Source organism: Balaenoptera borealis (assembly GCF_965194805.1).
Source record: "Balaenoptera borealis genome assembly, chromosome: 14".
NCBI lineage: Eukaryota > Metazoa > Chordata > Mammalia > Artiodactyla > Balaenopteridae > Balaenoptera > Balaenoptera borealis.
Genome location: NC_138875.1, coordinates 40,055,701 through 40,075,629, shown reverse-complemented (window position 1 = coordinate 40,075,629; position 19,929 = coordinate 40,055,701). Strand labels below are relative to the sequence as shown.

At 43.0% G+C, this 19,929-nt stretch overlaps 1 protein-coding gene across 12 annotated transcripts in view; it reads left to right on the top strand.

The window, feature by feature from the left end:
• The window catches only part of FHOD3 (formin homology 2 domain containing 3), a 491,067-nt gene that overhangs the window by 461,206 nt on the left and 9,932 nt on the right, over positions 1 to 19,929 (top strand). For 9 of the 12 annotated variants that reach the window (XM_082354165.1, XM_082354169.1, XM_082354170.1 and 6 more), the window contains 3 exons: positions 9,360 to 9,383; positions 10,742 to 10,916; positions 17,646 to 17,807. In XM_082354165.1, the coding sequence (XP_082210291.1) occupies positions 9,360 to 9,383; positions 10,742 to 10,916; positions 17,646 to 17,807 (361 nt within the window). The remainder of the gene's footprint in view (positions 1 to 9,359; positions 9,384 to 10,741; positions 10,917 to 17,645; positions 17,808 to 19,929) is intronic. The other 3 variants (XM_082354171.1, XM_082354166.1, XM_082354164.1) reach the window with 1 other exon arrangement.

The following is a 19,929-nucleotide window of genomic DNA, read 5'->3' as shown; positions in this document are numbered from 1 at the left end:
CCACACCATGGGTGCAGTGGGAAAACATCAGATGGGAGATGCTTTGTAAGTGGAAGGCAAAGCAATGCGTGAGGATGCCAGAGACAGACAAAGACACAGTGCAGATGCCTCTCTAATGTGCCTTTATGAAACTTAGCCCATCTTTATATATATCTGAGCGTCACATTGCCTCTCAGTGATCCAGGGACTGGATAGGCAAAAGAGTAAGCCATAGGGAGTGGCATCATCCTGGGGTTGCAAACCTCTGCCGAACCCAAGTCAGGCAGATTTCTTCGGGGAGGAATAAAATCAGTTAAGAACTCACTGAGGCTGCCTTCTGTGCCAGACGGGTGTTCACACTGTAGGAGAAACAGAAGACATATGGTTGCTATCCACGTTCCTGAGGGTGTAACTTTCTTGGATGCATTACAATTTTTTTACCATTTTAAGGCATTTCTAAGGAGAACCAGGGACTAATCCCCTCACCATTCACCCCACCCTTGATCCCTTGTTTCCTTGGAATTTTCTGGACCCTTAGGGAGTGCTCAGATCACTTTTCTGCAGAAGGGACCCTTTCTACGGACTGTTCTGAAGGCCAGTGCCATCAGCTGAGTCTTCTGTCTCCTTTCCTGAAATCTGGGTTCTATCGGATCTTTAGCTTCCTGGAGGACAGCAACTAAGGAAGCAAACTGAATCCATTTGGGCAAACTATAGCCCACATTTCATTCCAAAGTATTATTTTTAAAAGTTTTAAAAGGGAAGTGCTTATGTTTGTGGAAATGAAACATACTGGAGGGTGAAAAATACAAGACCAATATGCATATGCTTATAGTTATGAAAACACACCAGAATTTCTTGCCAAATTCTTCAGATTTTTTACAGATCCCACTAATTTTTAAGTTCTGTCCTTCTCTGAAAATATTCAGTCTTACTATTTATAAACAGGGGTAAATGTTTCTAGAATTGGATTCAAAAATATTTAAATTCTCATTAAAATCTGGACAGTGCAGGCTTTTTTAGGGTTCATCCTCAAGGTAGTCCCTGTTTTTAGTGGTCCAAGTGGCACCATTCATGTAGAAAGATTGCCATCTGCTGGAAGATTAGGATACTGTCATTCGAAGCAAAGTACTTAGCTTCAAGTTTTTCCAACTCTCAATTAAGCGCCTATAGTGTGCCCAGCAAGCGACACAGGGCACCGAGGAAAATGTGAGTGCAATAACAGACAAGCTTGTACCCCAAAGATGTCATGATCTGGGTAGAAAACAACATATATGCACAACTTAGACCACTGAAAACAAAACCAGGCAATAGAGAATCACAGAGCCCCTGAGCATTAGAGCTGGAAGTGATTTTTAGAGAAAACTGTAGTAAGTCATTTTTAATATAGATGCTGAATAATGATGGTGGAAGTGGTTGCAGTTAAACAGAGATGACTTTAGAAAAACCATTATTTTATAAGACACAGAGAAGTCTGGGTAAAATCTGAAGACCCTACATTCGTAGCCCCACATCTGCTTTGTGTGCCTGTCTTTCCTCTTCTTTCTCTGTTTCTGAATATGCAGAAGGCTTCCTTTCTTACAATCCAGGAGTCCTGCCATGTAAGGTTCAGTGAGAAACTAAGTCATTCCTTGTTCCTTGTGGCCCAAACTAGTTCCAGGCAAAATGGTGACACAGACAAGGCAGCACAAGGTAAGTGTGGCCTTTTCTGCCGTCATCACACCCCAGACGGGTGGTGAGAATGCAGGCTGTCCATCCAGGGATTCCCACAGCCTAGCCAAGGACCATGGTCATCCTGGGTGAGACTTAATCTCTCCGAACCGCAGCTTCCTTTTCTATGGAAAGGAAACACCAGTGACTGGGAGATATCAAGAGGGCTAGAGATTTGTATGTTCAGCACCTTGCACGTGTGCTAATTGCCAAAAAAATGCCAACCATCTGGTGAAATAAAGAAGCTCTAAGGTTGAAGATGGTGGAGTAGAAGGACGTGCGCTCACTCCCTCTTGCAAGAGCACCAGAATCACAACTAACTGCTGAACAGTCATTGACAGGAAGACACTGGAACTCACCAAAAAAGATACCCCACATCCAAAGACAAAGGAGAAGCCACAATGAGACAGTAGGAGGGGCACAATCACAATAAAATCAAAGCCCATAACTGCTCGGTGGGTGACCCAAAAACTGGAGAGCACTTATACCACAGAAGTCCACTGGAATGAAGGTTCTGAGCCCCACGTCAGGCTTCCCAACCTGGGGGTCCGGCAATGGGAGGAGGAATTCCTAGAGAATCAGACTTTGAAAGCTAGAGGGATTTGATTGCAGGACTTCGACAGGAGAGGGGGAAACAGAGACTCCACCCTTGGAAGGCACACACAAAGTAGTGTGCACATCGGGACCAAGGGGAAAGAGCAGTGACCACATAGGAGACTGAACCAGACCTACCTGCTAGTGTTGGAGGGTCTCCTGCAGAGGCGGGGAGTGGCTGTGGCTCACCGTGAGGACAAGGACACTGGCAGCAAAAGTTCTGGGAAGTACTCCTTGGCATGAGCCCTCCTAGAGTCCACCATTAGCCCCACCACAGAGCCCTGGTAGGCTCCAGTGTTGGGTTGCCTCAGGCCAAACAACCAACAGGGAGGGTACGCAACCCCACCCATGAGCAGTCAAGCGGATTAAAGTTTTACTGAGCTCTGCCCACCAGAGCAAAAGCCAGCTCTACCCACCACCATTCCCTCCCATCAGGAAACTTGCACAAGCCGCTTAGACAGCCTCATCCACCAGAGGGCAGACAGCAGAAGCAAGAAGAACTACAATCCTGCAGCCTGTGGAACAAAAACCACACTCACAGAAAGATAGACAAGATGAAAAGACAAAAGGCTATATACCAGATCAAGGAACAATATAAAACCCAGAAAAACAACTAAATGAAGTGAAGATAGGCAACCTTCCAAATAAAATTTCAGAATAGTGATAGTGAAGAATATCCAGGATCTCGGAAAAAGAATGGAGGCAAAGATTGAGCATATGTAAGAAATGTTTAACAAACACCTAGAAGAATTAAAGAACAAACACCTAGAAGAATTAAAGAACAAACATACAGAGATGAACAATACAATAACTGAAATGAAAAATACACTAGAAGGAATCAATAGCAGAATAACTGAGGCAGAAGAATGGATAAGTGACCTGGAAGACAGAATGGTGGAATTCACTGCTGCAGAACAGAATAAAGAAAAAAGAATGAAAAGAAATGAAGAAAGCCTAAGAGACCACTGGGAAAATATTAAATGCAACAACATTCACATTATAGGGGTCCCAGAAGGAGAAGAGACAGAGAAAGGACCCAAGAAAATATTTGAAGAGATTATAGTCGAAAACTTCCCTAACATGGGAAAGGAAATAGCCACCCAAGTCCAGGAAGCACAGAGAGTCCCAGGCAGGATAAACCCAAGGTAAACACGCCGAGACACATAGTAATCAAATTGACAAAAATTAAAGACGAAGAAAAATTACTGAAAGCAACAAGGGAAAAACGACAAATAACATACAAGAGAACTCCCATAAGGTTAACTGCTGATTTCTCAGCAGAAACTCTACAAGCCAGAAGGGAGTGGCATGATATATTTAAAGTGGTGAAAGGGAAGAACCTACAACCAAGATTACTCTACCCGGCAAGGACCTCATTCAGATTTGATGGAGAAATCAAAAGCTTTACAGACAAGCAAAAGCGAAGAGAATTCACCACCACCAAACCAGCTCTACAACAAATGCTAAAGGAACTTCTCTAAGTGGGAAACACAAAAGAAGGAAAGGACCTACAAAAACAAACCCATAACAATTCAGAAAATGGTCATAGGAACATACATATCGATAATTACCTTAAACATGAATGGATTAAATGTTCCAACCAAAAGACACAGGCTTGCTGAATGGATACAAAAACAAGACCCATATATATGCTGTCTACAAGAGACCCACTTCAGACCTAGGGACACATACAGACTGAAAGTGAGGGGATGGAAAAAGGTATTCCATGCAAATGGAAATCAAAAGAAAGCTGGAGTAGCAATACTCATATCAGATAAAATAGACTTTAAAATAAAGAATGTTACAAGAGACAAGGAAGGACACTACATAATGACCAAGGGATTAATCCAAGAAGAAGATATAACAATTATAAATATATATGCCCCCAACATAGGAGCACCTCAATACATAAGGCAACTGCTAACAGCTATAAAAGAGGAAATCAACAGTAACACAATAATAGTTGGGGACTTTAACACCTCACTTACACCAATGGACAGATCATCCAAAATGAAAATTAATAAGGAAACACAAGCTTTAAATGACACAATAGACCAGATAGATTTAATTGATATTTATAGGACATTCCATCCAAAAACAGCAGATTACACTTTCTTCTCAAGTGAACATGGAACATTCTCCAGGATAGATCACATCTTGGGTCACAGATCAAGCCTTGGTAAATTTAAGAAAATTGAAATCATATCAAGCATCTTTTCTGACCACAACACTATGAGATCAGAAATCAATTACCGGGAAGAAAACGTAAAAAACACAAGCACATGGAAGCTAAACAATACATTACTAAATAACGAAGAGATCACTGAAGAAATCAAAGAGGAAATCAAAAAATACCTAGAGACAAATGACAATGAAAACACAATGATCCAAAACCTATGGGATGCAGCAAAAGCAGTTCTAAGAGGGAAGTTTTCAGCAATACAAGTCTACCTCAAGAAATAAGAAAAATCTCAAATACACAATCTAACCTTACACCTAATGGAACTAGAGAAAGAAGAACAAACAAAACCCAAAGTTAGTAGAAGGAAAGAAATCATAAAGATCAGAGCAGAAATAAATGAAATAGACACAAAGGAAACAATAGCAAAGATCAATAAAACTAAAAGCTGGTTCTTTGAGAAGATTAAGAAAATTGATAAACCACTAGACAGACTCATCAAGAAAAGAGGGAGAGGACTCAAATCAATTAAATTAGAAATGCAAAAGGAGACATTACAAGAGACACCATAGAAATACAAAGCATCCTAAGAGACTACTACAAACAACTCTATGCCAATAAAATGGACAATCTGGAAGAAATGGACAAATTCTTAGAAAGATATAACCTTCCAAGACTGAACCAAGAAGAAGTAGAAAATATGAACAGACCAATCACAAGTAATGAAATTGAAACTGTGATTAAAAATTTTCCAACAAACAAAAGTCCAGAACCAGATGGCTTCACAGGTGAATTCTATCACACATTTAGAGAAGAGCTAACACCCATCCTTCTCAAACTCTTCCAAAATATTGCAGAAGAAGGAACACTCCCAAACTCATTCTATGAGGCCACCATCACCCTGGTACCAAAACTAGACAAAGGTAATACAAAAAACCAAAATTACAGACCAATATCACTGATGAATATAGGTGCAGAAATCCTCAACAAAATACTAGCAAACAGAATCCAACAACACATTAATAGGATCATACACCATGATCAAGTAGGATTTATCCTGGGTATGCAAGAATTCTTCAATATACGCAAATCAATCAATGTGATACACCATATTAACAAACTGAAGAATAAAAACCATCTAATCATCTCAATAGATGCAGAAAAAGCTTTTGACAAACTTCAACACCCATTTATGATAAAAACTCTCCAGAAAGTGGGCAGAGAGGGAAACTACTTCAACATAATAAAGGCCACATATGACAAACCCACAGCAAAGATCATTCTCAATGGTGAAAAACTGAAAGCATTTCCTCTAAGATCAGGAACAAGACAAGGATATCCACTCTCACCACTATTATTTAACATAGTTTTGGAAGTCCTAGCCATGGCAATCACAGAAGAAAAAGAAATAAATGGAATACAAATTGGAAAAGAAGAAGTAAAACTGTCACTGTTTGCAGATGACATGATACTATACATAGAGAATCCTAAAGATGCTACCAGAAAACTACTAGAGCTAATCAATGAATTTAGTAAAGTTGCAGGATACAAAATTAATGCACAGAAATCTCTTCCATTCCTGTACACTAATGATGAAAAATCAGAAAGATAAATTAAGGAAACAGTCCTACTTACCATTGCAACAAAGAGAATAAAATACCTTGGAATAAACCTACCCAGGGAGACAAAAGACCTGTATGCAGAAAACTATAAGACACTGATGAAAGAAATTAAAGATGATACCAACAGATGGAGAGATATGCCATGTTCTTGGATTAGAAGAATCAATATTGTGAAAATGACTATACTACCCAAAGCAATCTACAGATTCAATGCAATCCCTATCAAACTACCACTGGCATTTATCACAGAACTAGAACAAAAAATTTCACAATTTGTATGGAGACACAAAAGATCCTGAAGAGCCAAAGCAGTCTTGAGGGAAAAAAACAGAGCTGGAGGAATCAGACTCCCTGACTTCAGACTATACTACAAAGCTACAGTAATCAAGACAATATGGTACTGGCACAAAAACAGAAATATAGATCAATGGAACAGGATAGAAAGCCCAGAGATAAACCCACACACATATGGTCAACTAATCTATGACAAAGAAGGCAAGGATATACAATGGAGAAAAGACAGCCTCTTCAATAAGTGGTGCTGGGAAAACTGGACAGCTACATGTAAAAGAATGAAATTAGAACACTTCCTAACACCATACACAAAAGTAAACTCAAAATCGATTAGAGACCTAAATGTAAGACCAGACACTATAAAACTCTTAGAGGAAAACATAGGCAGAACACTCTTTGGCATAAATCACAGCAAGATGTTTTTTGATCCACCTCCTCGAGTAATGAAAATAAAAACAAAAATAAACAAATGGGACCTAATGAAACGTAAAAGCTTTTGCAAAGCAAAGGAAACTACAACGAAGACAAAAAGACAACCCTCAGAATGGGAGAAAATATTTGCAAATGAATCAATGGACAAAGAATTAATCTCCAAAACATATAAACAGCTTATGCAGCTCAATATTAAAAAACCAACCCAATCAAAAAATGGGCAGAGGACCTAACTAGACATTTCTCCAAAGAGATACAGATGGCCAAGAAGCACATGAAAACCTGTTCAACATCACTATTAGAGAAATGCAAATGAAAACTACAATGAGGTATCACCTCACACCAGTTAGAATGGGCATCTCAGAAAATGTACAAACAACAAATGCTGGAGAGGGTGTGGAGAAAAGGGAACCCTCTTGCACTGTTGGTGGGAATGTAAATAGATACAGCCACTATGGAGAACAGTATGGAGGTTCCTTAAAAAACTAAAAATGGAACTACCATACGACCCAGCAATCCCACTACTGGGCATATACCCTGAGAATACCATAATTCAAAAAGAGTCATGTACCACAATGTTCGTTGCAGCTCTATTTACAATAGCTAGGACATGGAAGCAACCTAAGTGTCCATCAACAGATGAATGGATAAAGAAGATGTGGCACATATATACAATGGAATATTACTCAGCCATAAAAAGAAATGATATTGAGGTGTTTGTAGTGAGGTGGATGGACCTAGAGTCTGTCATACAGTGTGAAGTAAGTCAGAAAGAGAAAAACAAATACCATATGCTAACACATATATATGGAATCTAAAAAAAAAAAAAAAATTTGTCATGAAGAACCTAGAGGTAGGATGGGAATCAAGATGTAGCCCTACTGGAGAATGGACTTGAGGACACGGGGAGGGGGAAGGGTAAGCTGGGACAAAGTGAGAGAGTGGCATGGACATATATACACTACCAAATGTAAAACCGGTAGCTAGTGGGTATCAGCCACATAGCACAGGGAGATCAGCTCGGTGCTTTGTGACCACCTAGAAGGGTGGGATAGCGAGGGTGGGAGGGAGGGAGATGCAAGAGGGAGGAGATATGGGGATATATGTATATGTATAGCTGATTCACTTTGTTATAAAGCAGAAACTAACACACCATTGTAAAGCAATTATACTCCAATAAAAATAATAATATAAAAAATAAGAAATAAAAAAAAGATGTGGTACACATATACAATAGAATATTACTCAGCCATAAAAAGGAACGAAATTGGGTCATTTGTAGAGATGTGGATGGATATAGAGACTGTCATACAGAGTGAAGTAAGTCAGAAAGAGAAAAACAAATATCGTATATTATCGCATATATGTGGAACCTTGAAAAATGGTACAGATGAACTGGTTTGCAGGGCCGAAATAGAGACACAGATGTAGAGAATAAACGTATGGACTCCAAGGGGGGAAAGTGGCGGGGGTGGTGGTGGTGGTGGGATGAATTGGGAGATTGGGATCGACATGTATACACTAATATGTATAAAACGGATAACTAATAAGAACCTGCTGTATAAATAAATAAATAAAATTCAAAAATACAAAAAAAACAAGAAGAGGCTCTAAGGCTAAGAAAAAAATCATCTCTTGTCAGAAGGCCATTTGCCTAGAGGCGGTGCAGAACTGGAAGCATTTTGTCATTTCGGCTCCCAAAAGTTTAGTCAGTTCTCAAAAACCTGTGCCTGATTTGCTGGCCTGGCTTGTAACCTCGGTGGAAACACAAGTTAAATTGAGGGTGTGTTTGATTTAAAATTAAGAAATTGACATGACTTTCACCCTCAATTTATTTTTGGTAAAGGGATATTGTATTTAGTTACTTAAAGCAGTTTGTCTGGTGATAATTAAAAGAATGGCTTGTCAGTTCAGACAGCCTCCATGAAGGACAGGTAAGATTTTAAAAAGAACTGAATTTCATGTTTCTGAGGAAAGAGTAATAGGACCTGTTCTGCCCGGCAGTTGTCCTACTTGTCCTGTCTGGCCTGTCTGTAGAAGGATTCACGGGGACCCAGACCCAGCAGCCTGGGCAGGGAGAGGTCCAGCACTCGGGCTGAGAGGTGGGGACGACAGCTGATGGATGGAAACAGGCAGAGGGAAGCTGGTAAACTTGCTGAGGGCCTGATTGCTGGCAGGTGGTGGTTCCACGGAGCATGGCCAGCCGAGTGGCAGGGCACAGAGTGAGGTCTGTAATGGTCAGGGGACCAGGTAAGCCGGTTATCATCCTCCTAGGCAGCCTCAGGAGACGGGCCTGGAGCTCCAAGTCCCTCCCGACTTTGGTCAGGACCGGTCTTGGGGCTCTCGGAGAGAATGTCCAGACAGGAGGGCTTCGCAGGCAGGGCTCAGCAGCTCCCAGATCAACAGGGTGCACCCTGGTTGTGGTGGCTGAATTCTTTATTTGGAATTTGATGTGACAGTCAGATGATCTCATCTTTGCTGACTTCTGTGCCTTCTAAGAATCCCCTCTGTCTTTCCCATCCTGTCCTGTCCTGTCCTTTCCTCTCGAGTAGACTGATGAAGAGGATGAAGTTGAGGTAGGATGTTTATAAACACAAAGAATGCCACGTGTGACCTTCTCAAGCGTGCTGTAGAATCTAACCTGACATAAGCAGCATGAAGTGTCAGCCCTGTTCAGTGCTTTAAACCTTGCATGACTGTTTTCTGCTGGGTTTCCGTGTGATCACTAACCCCCTGACACAGGTTCTCATCATGATGTGTGTGCCAGGGACTGACTGGAGGGTAACTGCATTTTCCAAGCTGTCCCTGAGTTCCAGGCCCTGTCAAAAGTGGCAGGGTCAGCAGATCTCTTCCTACTGCTGGACAAATGGACAGAGGGGTGGGGTGGGCAGCAGCTCCTCCCCCTGACCCTGGTGCAGATGCCAGAACCAGAGACCAAGGCCAGGCTGCTCAGCCCTGAAGGATGAGGAAGGAGCTGTGCAGATGGTACAAGTCACGGATGTGTCCCGGGCTCTAGCACCAGGGCTGAGACACTGGATAAAAAGAGGAAGCCAGAAGTCTATGGAGCTACTCTTTGTTATTCTAACTGACTTTTTATTTTTCATCCAGATGTTTGGCATTGTGTGCGTATGGCCCGATATTCTAGCATACCTCTTGTAAAACATATATGCTGTCTTTGTTCAGCTAGAATTAGAGAACATCATCATGTGAGTGTAATGCTTGTGAAAACAACTAAATTTTTGACACAAGGAGAAGTCGTGAGTGTTGCCAAACTCAGTTTCAGCATGAATTTCTGTGCCATGTTCTGATCTGGGCCCTGAATCAAAGCCTTTTGGGGCCTTTGGCAAGTCACTTAATCTTGGACGGCCTCAGTTTCCTTCTCTTTAAAGTGAGATGGGACTAGTTCTGGAAAAATGCTTCCCAACTCCTAACATTGTATGATTCTGTAACTGAATCCCACTTTTAAACTTCTACCGTCTTAAGTGATATATGAGAAACTTCTAACTGCTTTCTGGCACTACGTTTTAAAAAATAAATCTCACTATATTTGATTAACAAGCATATTTCAATGCTCCTATCAAGGCTGTGGTGTTAGAAACAGATTTGGTTTCTGAATTTTTCCCAGAGTTGAGGTCTGTTGCCCCTTGCCGGCTCCCACTGAGGGAATCTGCAGAGAGCTGGGAGACCTACTACCTGGAGGGATGGGTGTGGTCCTTCTGGGGCCAAGGCTTCTCTTTCTGATAAGAGAACTTCCTGGATATGCAGATGCTTTGTCATTAGTTCATTGACCCCTCATTGACTGCCCAGTTGCTAACTTGTCTGCAGAATGCGTGTAAACAAAAGACAGAGAAGAGAAGGCTTTCCTCACCTAAAGGTTTTCTAAGCTTGAGTTGGCTTTAGTCACCTCACGCCCTAACCCCCCTTGCTCTTGCAGTCTGGCAAGTTCTCCAGCGGTTCCCCGGCGCCCCCGAGCCAGCCACAAGGCCTGAGCTATGCGGAGGACGCTGCCGAGCACGAGAACATGAAGGCCGTGCTGAAAACCTCGTCCCCTGCCTTGGAGGACGCCACCCCCGTGCTGGGCGTCCGCACACGCAGCCGAGCAAGCCGAGGTAACGCCCTCTTCCAGGGTGGCCACCCCGTGGTGTCGGGTCCCCGCCACAGGGTACAGATTACTGTGCCCGGGAAGTGGCCGCTCCGGGCCGTCCACTCCCCAGGGCTCTCCGTGCAAGTCTGACGTCATCCCACTTTCCTTCACTCACACCTTTGTGACCCACCTTCAGTAGCTTCATCTCAAAAGCAAGCAACCCTTCCCAAAAGCACAACTTAATTCGCACAAGAGGAATTAGTATTGTGAACGAATCCTCATGGGTTAAAGCCCCCAGGCCAAATTGAGCCAGCCATTTATTCCTGTAAATAAGGTCTTATTGGAACACAGCCACCCTTCCTTCTGTGGGTGTGTTGTCTAGGTGCTTTTGCACTGCGGTAGCAGAGTTGAGGGGTTGCAACGGAGACTACAGGGACCATAGAGCCTAATGTTTTTACTCTCAGGCGGGGTACAGAAAAAGCTTGATGACCCTTGGATTAAAACGCTATCCCTTTTTGCCTTTGAAATCCTTGGAGGCAGAGAGGAAACTAAAACTTCAAGATGGTAAAGACAGATAAGAGTTTCCAGGTCTGTTTCATAACCTGGAAGGGATTTTTTGTTTTAAATAAGAATTGAGGTACACTTTGCATCTGAGAATGTTTACCCGTATTTCCCTGGTCTAGTCTGATGCCACACGAACCTTCCTAAGTTTCCTCGCTGCCTGCAGGATCCAGCCCACGTGATTCATGCTGTTGTTTGAGGTTCCCTGGGGTCTGGTCCCCTCCTGGCTCCCACACTTGGCTTTCACTCAGCCCCACATTGTGGGCAGTGCCCTACTCTGCACATCCTGTGTCCGCCTGAGCCCCTGCCATTGCTCATCCCATCCCCTCTCCTCGGCCTGTCCCCTCTTCACCTCCAGAATCCGCCTCCTCCGCGTTCTCTGCCTTGCCACGTACTCCTGAGACCCCAGTTTAGGTCTCAGGAACTTACAAACTTTATAACTGAAGAGGATGAACTCCTGGAGGACCAGCTTTCTCCTCTTGGTGTCTGCTTAGCACACAAGCTAGAAGAAACCATGTATTTATTGTCCAAATTGGAATGCTTTAGTGTGTAAAAGGGGTTCAAGTAGTAATTACAGTGGGAAAATAAGTAAAACTGTGCAGTCTGGGTGAACTGGATCGTGGGTTACCTTACACGTCACAGAACCTCAGTAACGAATGAGTGTGTGCAGCGCCCATCAGGCCCTTGCTAGGCTCCAGCGAACATCCAGGCTCACAAGATGTTAGAAAGGCAGCCAGGATCTAGAGGGCTGTGATCTGGAGAAACTCCTGAGAAGACCCATCAGTGACTTCTATCTAGCTTTGCTGACTGCCCTTTTTTTTTTTTTTTAATTTTAATTTTGCTGTTTTCAACTATGTTAAGTATTTAAAAATGATGATAGGAATAACAACTTTAACATAAAAGAAAAAACAAAGGCAGTTCCAGGTTTTCTTTGGCAGGAAGGGGGTCACGTGGTGCATATGGTTTCTTGTAGCTTCTTGTGAACCAAGGGCCACAAGCTGCTCAAGAAGAGGAGGGTTGAAGGGGCTTCCAGGCTAAGTTCTAGATCCGTAAGGTTTACGCGGATTCCCAAGTGAAGCTGCACTTCAGGCTATTTTATAAATGACCAAATGTTTTTCTTATTTCACGTGAGTACAGTGTCACTGAATCTAGTTCCTTCTCCTCTTCTTAACGTTGGACCTTTAACAGGGCTTTTACTTTGTGATATACAGCTTAGACTATGCCGGAAGAAGGGCCGCCTCCACCTACCCTTCCCCAGTGTTATCCTGACTGAGACACAGATGATAAGTAGAAAAGTCATCCCTCCTACGACAGTCTTGATTCCCAAACTATACCCCAAATACATGCAGGTATTATTATTACATCAAAGAATCACAGATTAGGTTCTCTGGGATTTGGTCTTTCCAAACCCTCTGACTTTTAGGTAGTTTTGGATGTGGAATTAGGGAAAGAAAATAAATTACGATTTGGCAACACAAAGGCAGCCTTTTGGTGACCAACAGCAGACAGACGCAGCTGTGACAAACCACAGTCCTGAGCACGTTGTGTGGGACATTCTGATTGTCTGGTTTTCTATGTGGAAAGAAAGGTGCCCTCTTCTTGGCCAGTGCTGTCTATAAAAAGCCTCCATTTCTGAGAAAAACCAAGAAGTGACAGGAGAGAAAGAGTGTGTAAATAAGACAGAATATAAGAGGAGAGAAAAAAGTGGGGAAGGTCAGAAGGTGAAGAAAATTATAGCATTAAATGCTGAGCAGTAGTGACTGTCAGTCTAGACAAAGTGTAAAACAAAGATAAAAATAAAATAAAGCAGCTTTGCAGTGTTGGGGGGTGTGGGGATGGGAATCACTGGTCTCCCAAAAGGCCTAGGACATCCCATGCATGAGTCTGTCTGTGCCCCAGCAGCTCTTGCAGGCTTTGTCTGCTAGGCTAACTGTGGACACCAGGAGATCAAGGGCAGCATTAGCACCTGCGCCACAGTGACCCCAGCCATCAGGAGTCTTGAGCCACTGTACCTTGGTGGATGCAAGGGTAGTGCAGTGAAAGCCACCTTGGGAGATGGAGTCCAGTATCTCTAATGGAACGTAACACACTGTGCTAATTTTAAAAGAGAAAATAGAAAATCCTTCCTGACTGGAAAGTACAAAGAGAAAAAGATATTGCTGGGTTTGTACAATATGCATTCCTTTTCACTAATTGATGAAAAGGATTAGAAAGGAAAGCTGTTCAGTTTCTCTGCACATGCAGAGACTTCTGCTTCCAGGTGGCATGTCGTAGGAAGGAACAAGCCACCACTCCTGCTGCCATAACCAGAAACTTTAATAAAATAACAAAAGCTTTCTCTCAAAATCCATCAGGGAACTGTGAAAGGGAAGAGGACTAGACAAACTAGAATTCTAGGTGAGCTGAGAGCACTTCTCTAAGAGCATTTGCCAAGTCTGGGCACAGGCTGAGAACTGGACTTGCCATGTGCAGAGTGACTTTAATAGTAAAGAGAAGCCAGCAGGACTTCTAGTGGTCACATGAGCTGGCGTAAGAGTTTGGAGCTAGAGGAGCTTCAAATGCAGACAGTTTTCTCCATGAGACATTTGCTAAGTGCTGGGGCAGCGTGGGGAGGGGGAAGCTGGGCCAGAAAGGCTGCAGGAAATCTCCTACAGTCTTGAAGTTCTGAGGAAACAAAGACAAGCTAGAGTAAGCGCCTTCAACAAATGCATACAGATAGTTAAAGACAGAATATTTAAAGACAGAGGTGGACTGATACTCAATAAAAACTGCTATCTGGCCCCAACCCTGCTCAGTCCTTCACTGTGTCTGCTTAACAGGAAAGGGTAAAGACTGGGGAAAAATGACACCGACTTCAGTCTCTGCATTCTTTTCTACACAAAGTCCAGTGCGTAGTCAAAATTATGAGCCAAGAGAACATGAAAACGTGGCTGACAAGAAGAAAAGTAGAGCAGCAGATCCACAGGTGATCCAGATGTTGAAATTTGCAGTCAAATTTAACCATTTATAAGTGTTAACAAAAATAAAGGAAAATAGAGACAAATTGATAAAAAGTTTGAAATTTATAAAAAAGAATCAAATGGAAATTCTAGAACTGAAAAAAAGAAAGATCTGAAATGATTAACTGTTATCATGGGTTTAACAGCAGACTGGTCCCAGCAAAAGAGATTAGTGAATTCAAACAACACGGGTTAATAGAAAATGTACAAACTGAAGCATGGTGAGAAAAAATAGAAAGAATGGAACAAAATGTAAGAGATATGTGGGACACAGTCAAATGGTCTAATGTGTCTGTAACTGGAGTACCAGAAAGAAAAGATGGGTAAGAAGAAAAATTAAAGAAACAATGGCTGAGAATTTCCCAAAGGCTCATGATAGATATCAACCCACATGTTTAAAACCCGTAACAAATCCAAGGAGAGTAAATGCAAAGAAAACCACATCTAGGCATACCATGGGCAAACTGCCAAAAACCAAAGATATAAATAAAATCTTTAAAACAGCCAGAGAGAAAAGAATGTACTTTCTAAGGAGCAACAGTAAGAATGATGACTTACTGTTGACAGAAGCTATGGAAGTCAGAAGAAAGTGGAATGGCATCTTTAAATTGCCAAAAAGAGAACTTTCTAACCTAGAAGTCTATACTCAGGGAAATTCTTTCAGAAACAAAGGTAAGGGTTTATTACATTAATATAATATCTATTTGGATATAATTATTTTCCTTTTAGACTATTTCTTTAAGTTAGATTTTTAAGGGAAAAAATTAGTTACAGTGTTTTCTTTCAAACTACAGTTTACATGTTTTCAAAAATGAAGTTCAAATAAAGTGGTATACTCCTATCATGGTCTATAATGCTTTATCCCCTCTACCATATCTCTATCTATATATATTTATATATATTATATATAATAATTATATAGACATCTCAGTATATATAAATGCCTGGCTAACACTTGGGAGACCATGGGGAGCCAAATGGCCCCTTGGAGTCTGTAAGGTATGGGCAGTGTTCTCCTGTGGCTATATGTGAGTGCAGAGGTTCCAGAAAGAGAAACATATACACGGCCAAGAAGAATGGGCATAAATGGTAATCAGGCAGTGACGACAGTAACCAAGGGGAGAGGGAATAAGAAAGCAGAACCAAAATGAGGTCATGAGAAAATGATGGTGTCACAAAACTGAATCTGACAATCCTGGGCAGATGGCGAGATGTTCCTTGTAAGCATCTCCTGACACATCACAGTGAAAGCAGATTCCCAGGAATGTATAAGATGAAAGTATAGGTAATTCTCATGGAAAGATCAGATGATGCCTTCATTTCTGGCTCATCAGGAGCAAATTATATTATATTATGAGCAAAGACGATTGAGCTTTGTGTGTTTTGGGAAGGGTAGCTTGGCATTTCAAAATGAGGCACAGAATTATAAATCAGTAGGTAAAAGGGAAAACAGGAAACTGCTGGGCAAAAAGCAATTGCTGTATTGATGGCTCTGCTATGAATAGGGCCATGGTTCGGAGGCTCTGCAGAGCCCCAGTCTGAGGTCTGAGAGCTGTGCCGCTATGAGGCCTCTTGCCTCCAACTTGAACACCTGGACCAGCCTGAGGATGCAGAAAAATTCAGCAATTTCAAATATTTGTTTCTGAGAAGAACATATTTTTAAAGGGTTTTATGATGCTGAAAAAGTTAGTCTTCTGATGGAAGCAAGTAAATCAAATTCTCTTGGGCATAAGCAGAAAAAGTAAAATGTCCTGACTTTGTATATCCCAGTGTTGTAGGTATGCTCCCACTCCTAAAGCAAAACGATTTTTATAAATGACCACAACAAAAACGTTGTCGTCAGAAAACATTGTTGTCCTATGGCCACAGGTCTCAAATAGTGCAAGTGGTCCAACACTGGAATCCTGGTACTCCTTTTGCAAAGTGTTTATTTAATTCAGTCATGTGAACTTTACTAGCAGAAATTATGACTAAATTATAGCATATTACATATTTGCAGTGAACTTTCAACCACAAACACATGTCTATAAAATGTGCAGTCTACTGAACCGTAATCAACTATTCCCAACTATTTCTATCAATAGCCGAACACTGAAAGTTTTGAAAAATTAGTATAGAAATATAGAATTCAAAATTTAAGATATATATTTACTAACATTTTTTTCACCTGTGGTTTGAGAAAAGCTGACTGTTCTTCAGCTTTAGCTGGACCTTGGTCAAGTTCAGGGTACCTGTGTTCCATAAACATAAAAGTCTGAGAACACTCACCTGCAGGCTTTTAAAGTGTATGTCTATTACAAAGAGAAGGTAGAGGAAATTCACAATTTTGAGCACACTGTACATCTTTTTTCTTACAGAAGCATATTTCCCATCTTAGAGAAGAGATTGCACAGGGAAGTTGATCAGTCACAAAGGCACAGTTTTTGATGAATTAAAATAGCATTCATTTCTGAGTGTTTAATATGACTTGGGAACCCATGTTTTTGTGGTATTTTCTTCTTGCTCGTCTAGGGGCAGATGCTTTTATACCAGACTTGGACTGTCTTAACGTACAGCTATTTATAAACATATTTTTTTCTGGTCAGGGAGCAGATGAATGTACCAAAGAAAATGTTGTGTTAACTCCCTTTTCCTGGTAGAAGAGGGCAATCCTGTTACGATTTTTAAAGGCTAGTTAATCAAAAGATAAGCTATATGTTACAAAATCCATTGATTTTTATTTAACTGAATGAGAAGTTAGGGCTAATTGACATTTGCTAGGCACATACAACCACAGATGGGGAGCTGACTTAACAAATGGCTCTGGACATTTCTGGAAGCACTCTACTGGGTATCTGTGATGTACATAGTGGCACACGGCGTGGGAAGTCTGCCCTTCCACGACCACAGGACCTGGCAGGTGGAGGCACATCCAGGACAGTGAGAGATGACAACACAGCTGCGTGACAGGGTAGTATGACATAAGGGCCCCAGGTATGGATTCATGGGAGGTCAGAGTCTGGAGAGTGATGGTCACAGGCCACTGTGGTGCCCCTGCAGTGGGGATGGGGGAACACCCTTAGATCCATCAGGAGGCTCAACCCTGGCTCTGGCCTCTGCTGTGCTCTGTTGCTGACGAGCTTTGCTGCTGCAGGAGCAGTGCTGTGTTTTCCTCCTCTCTGAGTCTCGTGCTGTCTGGTTGTTTAATTCTTCAGGACCCGCTAGTTCGTGGACTACGGGAATGGATGACTCGCCTAATGTCACGGATGATGCTGCTGATGAGATCATGGACCGCATCGTCAAGTCGGCCACCCAAGTGCCCAGTCAGCGAGTGGTGCCGCGGGAGAGGAAGCGCTCCCGGGCCAACCGGAAGTCTCGTAAGTGCCTTGGAGTTAGGATGTGGGACTCTGCCTGCGGGACCAGCCCTCTCGTTCTGTATGACCCAGGAAGGGCAGGGACTCAGAGGTGGGCTCCGGTGAATTGTCAGTGGTGCCCGGAGGGCCCACCTGTGCCCATCGACAAAAGATTTCGTGCTGGACACTCAGCATTGGCCGCTGGGGAGGAGGGGTGCTGCAGTCACCTGTCCAGTGTATTTGCTATTTCTGGTCAGGCCTCCCCCAATTCACACTTTGTCCCCAGGAAGGTGTGAAAGGCCCTTAGATGACTATGGTGTGCAGGGGTGGGCACAGTGGGGCCCATTGCCAAGTACTGCCCTGGATGCTTTGCTTAGGCCATATTATTGCCCCTCACCCAGCATCAGGGGCTACTTTCTGGGCTGGAGACTATTCCCCCAGGGGTTCACTGCTGCCCATGAACATGCTGAAGGTGAAACCAGGGGTGGCAAGTGATTTTTGGTCCTTAGGATGCTTAAAATAGTTCATGTTAGCCTAGGTTGACCAGTTGTTTTTTTTTCCTGCCAAACAGAGGATTCAACTAAATCAAAGCGACTTATTTGCCCCCATAGTCTCAGCCTGTTACCTGCCCCTACCTGCCGAATGACAGGTGTGGAGTTGCCTCTGTGGGCACCATGCTGACTCTCACAGGGATGGCTCACTGTAGAGAAGCAGGGTTCTCTGAACCTTTGACATCTGCCTTCATGGCCGTGGCCCTAGTGTGTTTCAGAAGAGAGCTCAGCCCCCAACCTTTGGCCTGGTGCTGGTCACTCAAGGTCAATCCCTAGGACAGGGATTTATGATGTTCTGTAAAAAGGAAGTCTGGCTGCCTCCTCATTTCCTGGCTCCCGAAAGTGAAAGGAGGGAGAGTGACTGTGGGGAGGCAGGAGTTCAGTAAGAACTCAAACTCAGAGCCCCCCACGTGGTGCCACCTTTGAGATTCATACAAGAGGTGACTGAGTTTTGGGCTGCATACTTCAGACCCCTCGGTTCTGTTTGACCCGTTGGCATGCTTGTTTCCAGGGTAAAGAACACTAAACCAAATTGCTGCAGACTCTCGGACCCTGCTCCTTTTATATCATTGGCTTTAGATTCTGACAGGAATTTTTCCCCAGAAAAGAAAGTATCACTTGACACCTCCACCAGGGAGAAGCAGAGCTTCTCAAACCACGGAACTTGGGGGCTGGGGGATGTGATTCTCATTCAGTGAGATGGGTGGCTGAGAGTCTGTTTTCACCACACTCCTAGGTGAGGTCCATCCTGCTGGTACACACTTTGAGTAACTTCTTGAACTGTGGCTCTCAACCATGGCTGCACATTAGAACTTTCTGCAGAGCTTTAAAAATTCCAGGTGTCTGGGCTGTACCCAAGCTGACCACCTGAGAGCCTCTGCGGTTGGGCCCTGCCCAGGCCCCTCGGGTGTTTAGTGGCCTTAGGAGAAGGACTCTTGCTCCACTCTGTGTGCCCCCTGCCACATTCCCTCTGTTTTTTAAATGGAAAACTATCATTCAGGGGCACTGGCTTTTTACATCTTCAGGAATATGTTTGTGGGCTCCAACATCAATATCTAAGACCTTTACATTTATTTTTTCCAACATTTCACTATTTCCTGGTGCTGCTGTGAATTCTTTGCCATTCTCTTGGTGCGCCCATGTAAGAACTTGGCTAGGGACTTGCTATTTAAAGTTGTTCCTCAGACAGTATGGGCACCTCTTGGAGGCTGGTTAGAAATGCATATTCATGGGGACCTCTCCAGGGCAACTGATTCAGAATCTGCATTTAACAAGATCCCCAGGGGACCCCATGCACGATAACGTGGAGGGGGTCAATGGGGTATGAGGCCAGGACTGGAATTGCAGGGTCCCCAGGTGTGCACATCCTGGGGGGCAAACTCATCTCCAAAGGGGTGAGGCTGATGCACACTCTCTCCACACTGCATGCTCCAGGCCAGGCCAGCACTTGCCTTTTTGCCTGTCTGAAGCGTGTGAAATAGTATTCCTTATGGTTTTAACTTACTTTTCCCTGCTAGTGTACTAGGAAGGTCTAGCCTCTTGTGATTTGCATCTCTTCTTTTGTGTATGGCTTGTCCATACCATTTGCCTGTTTT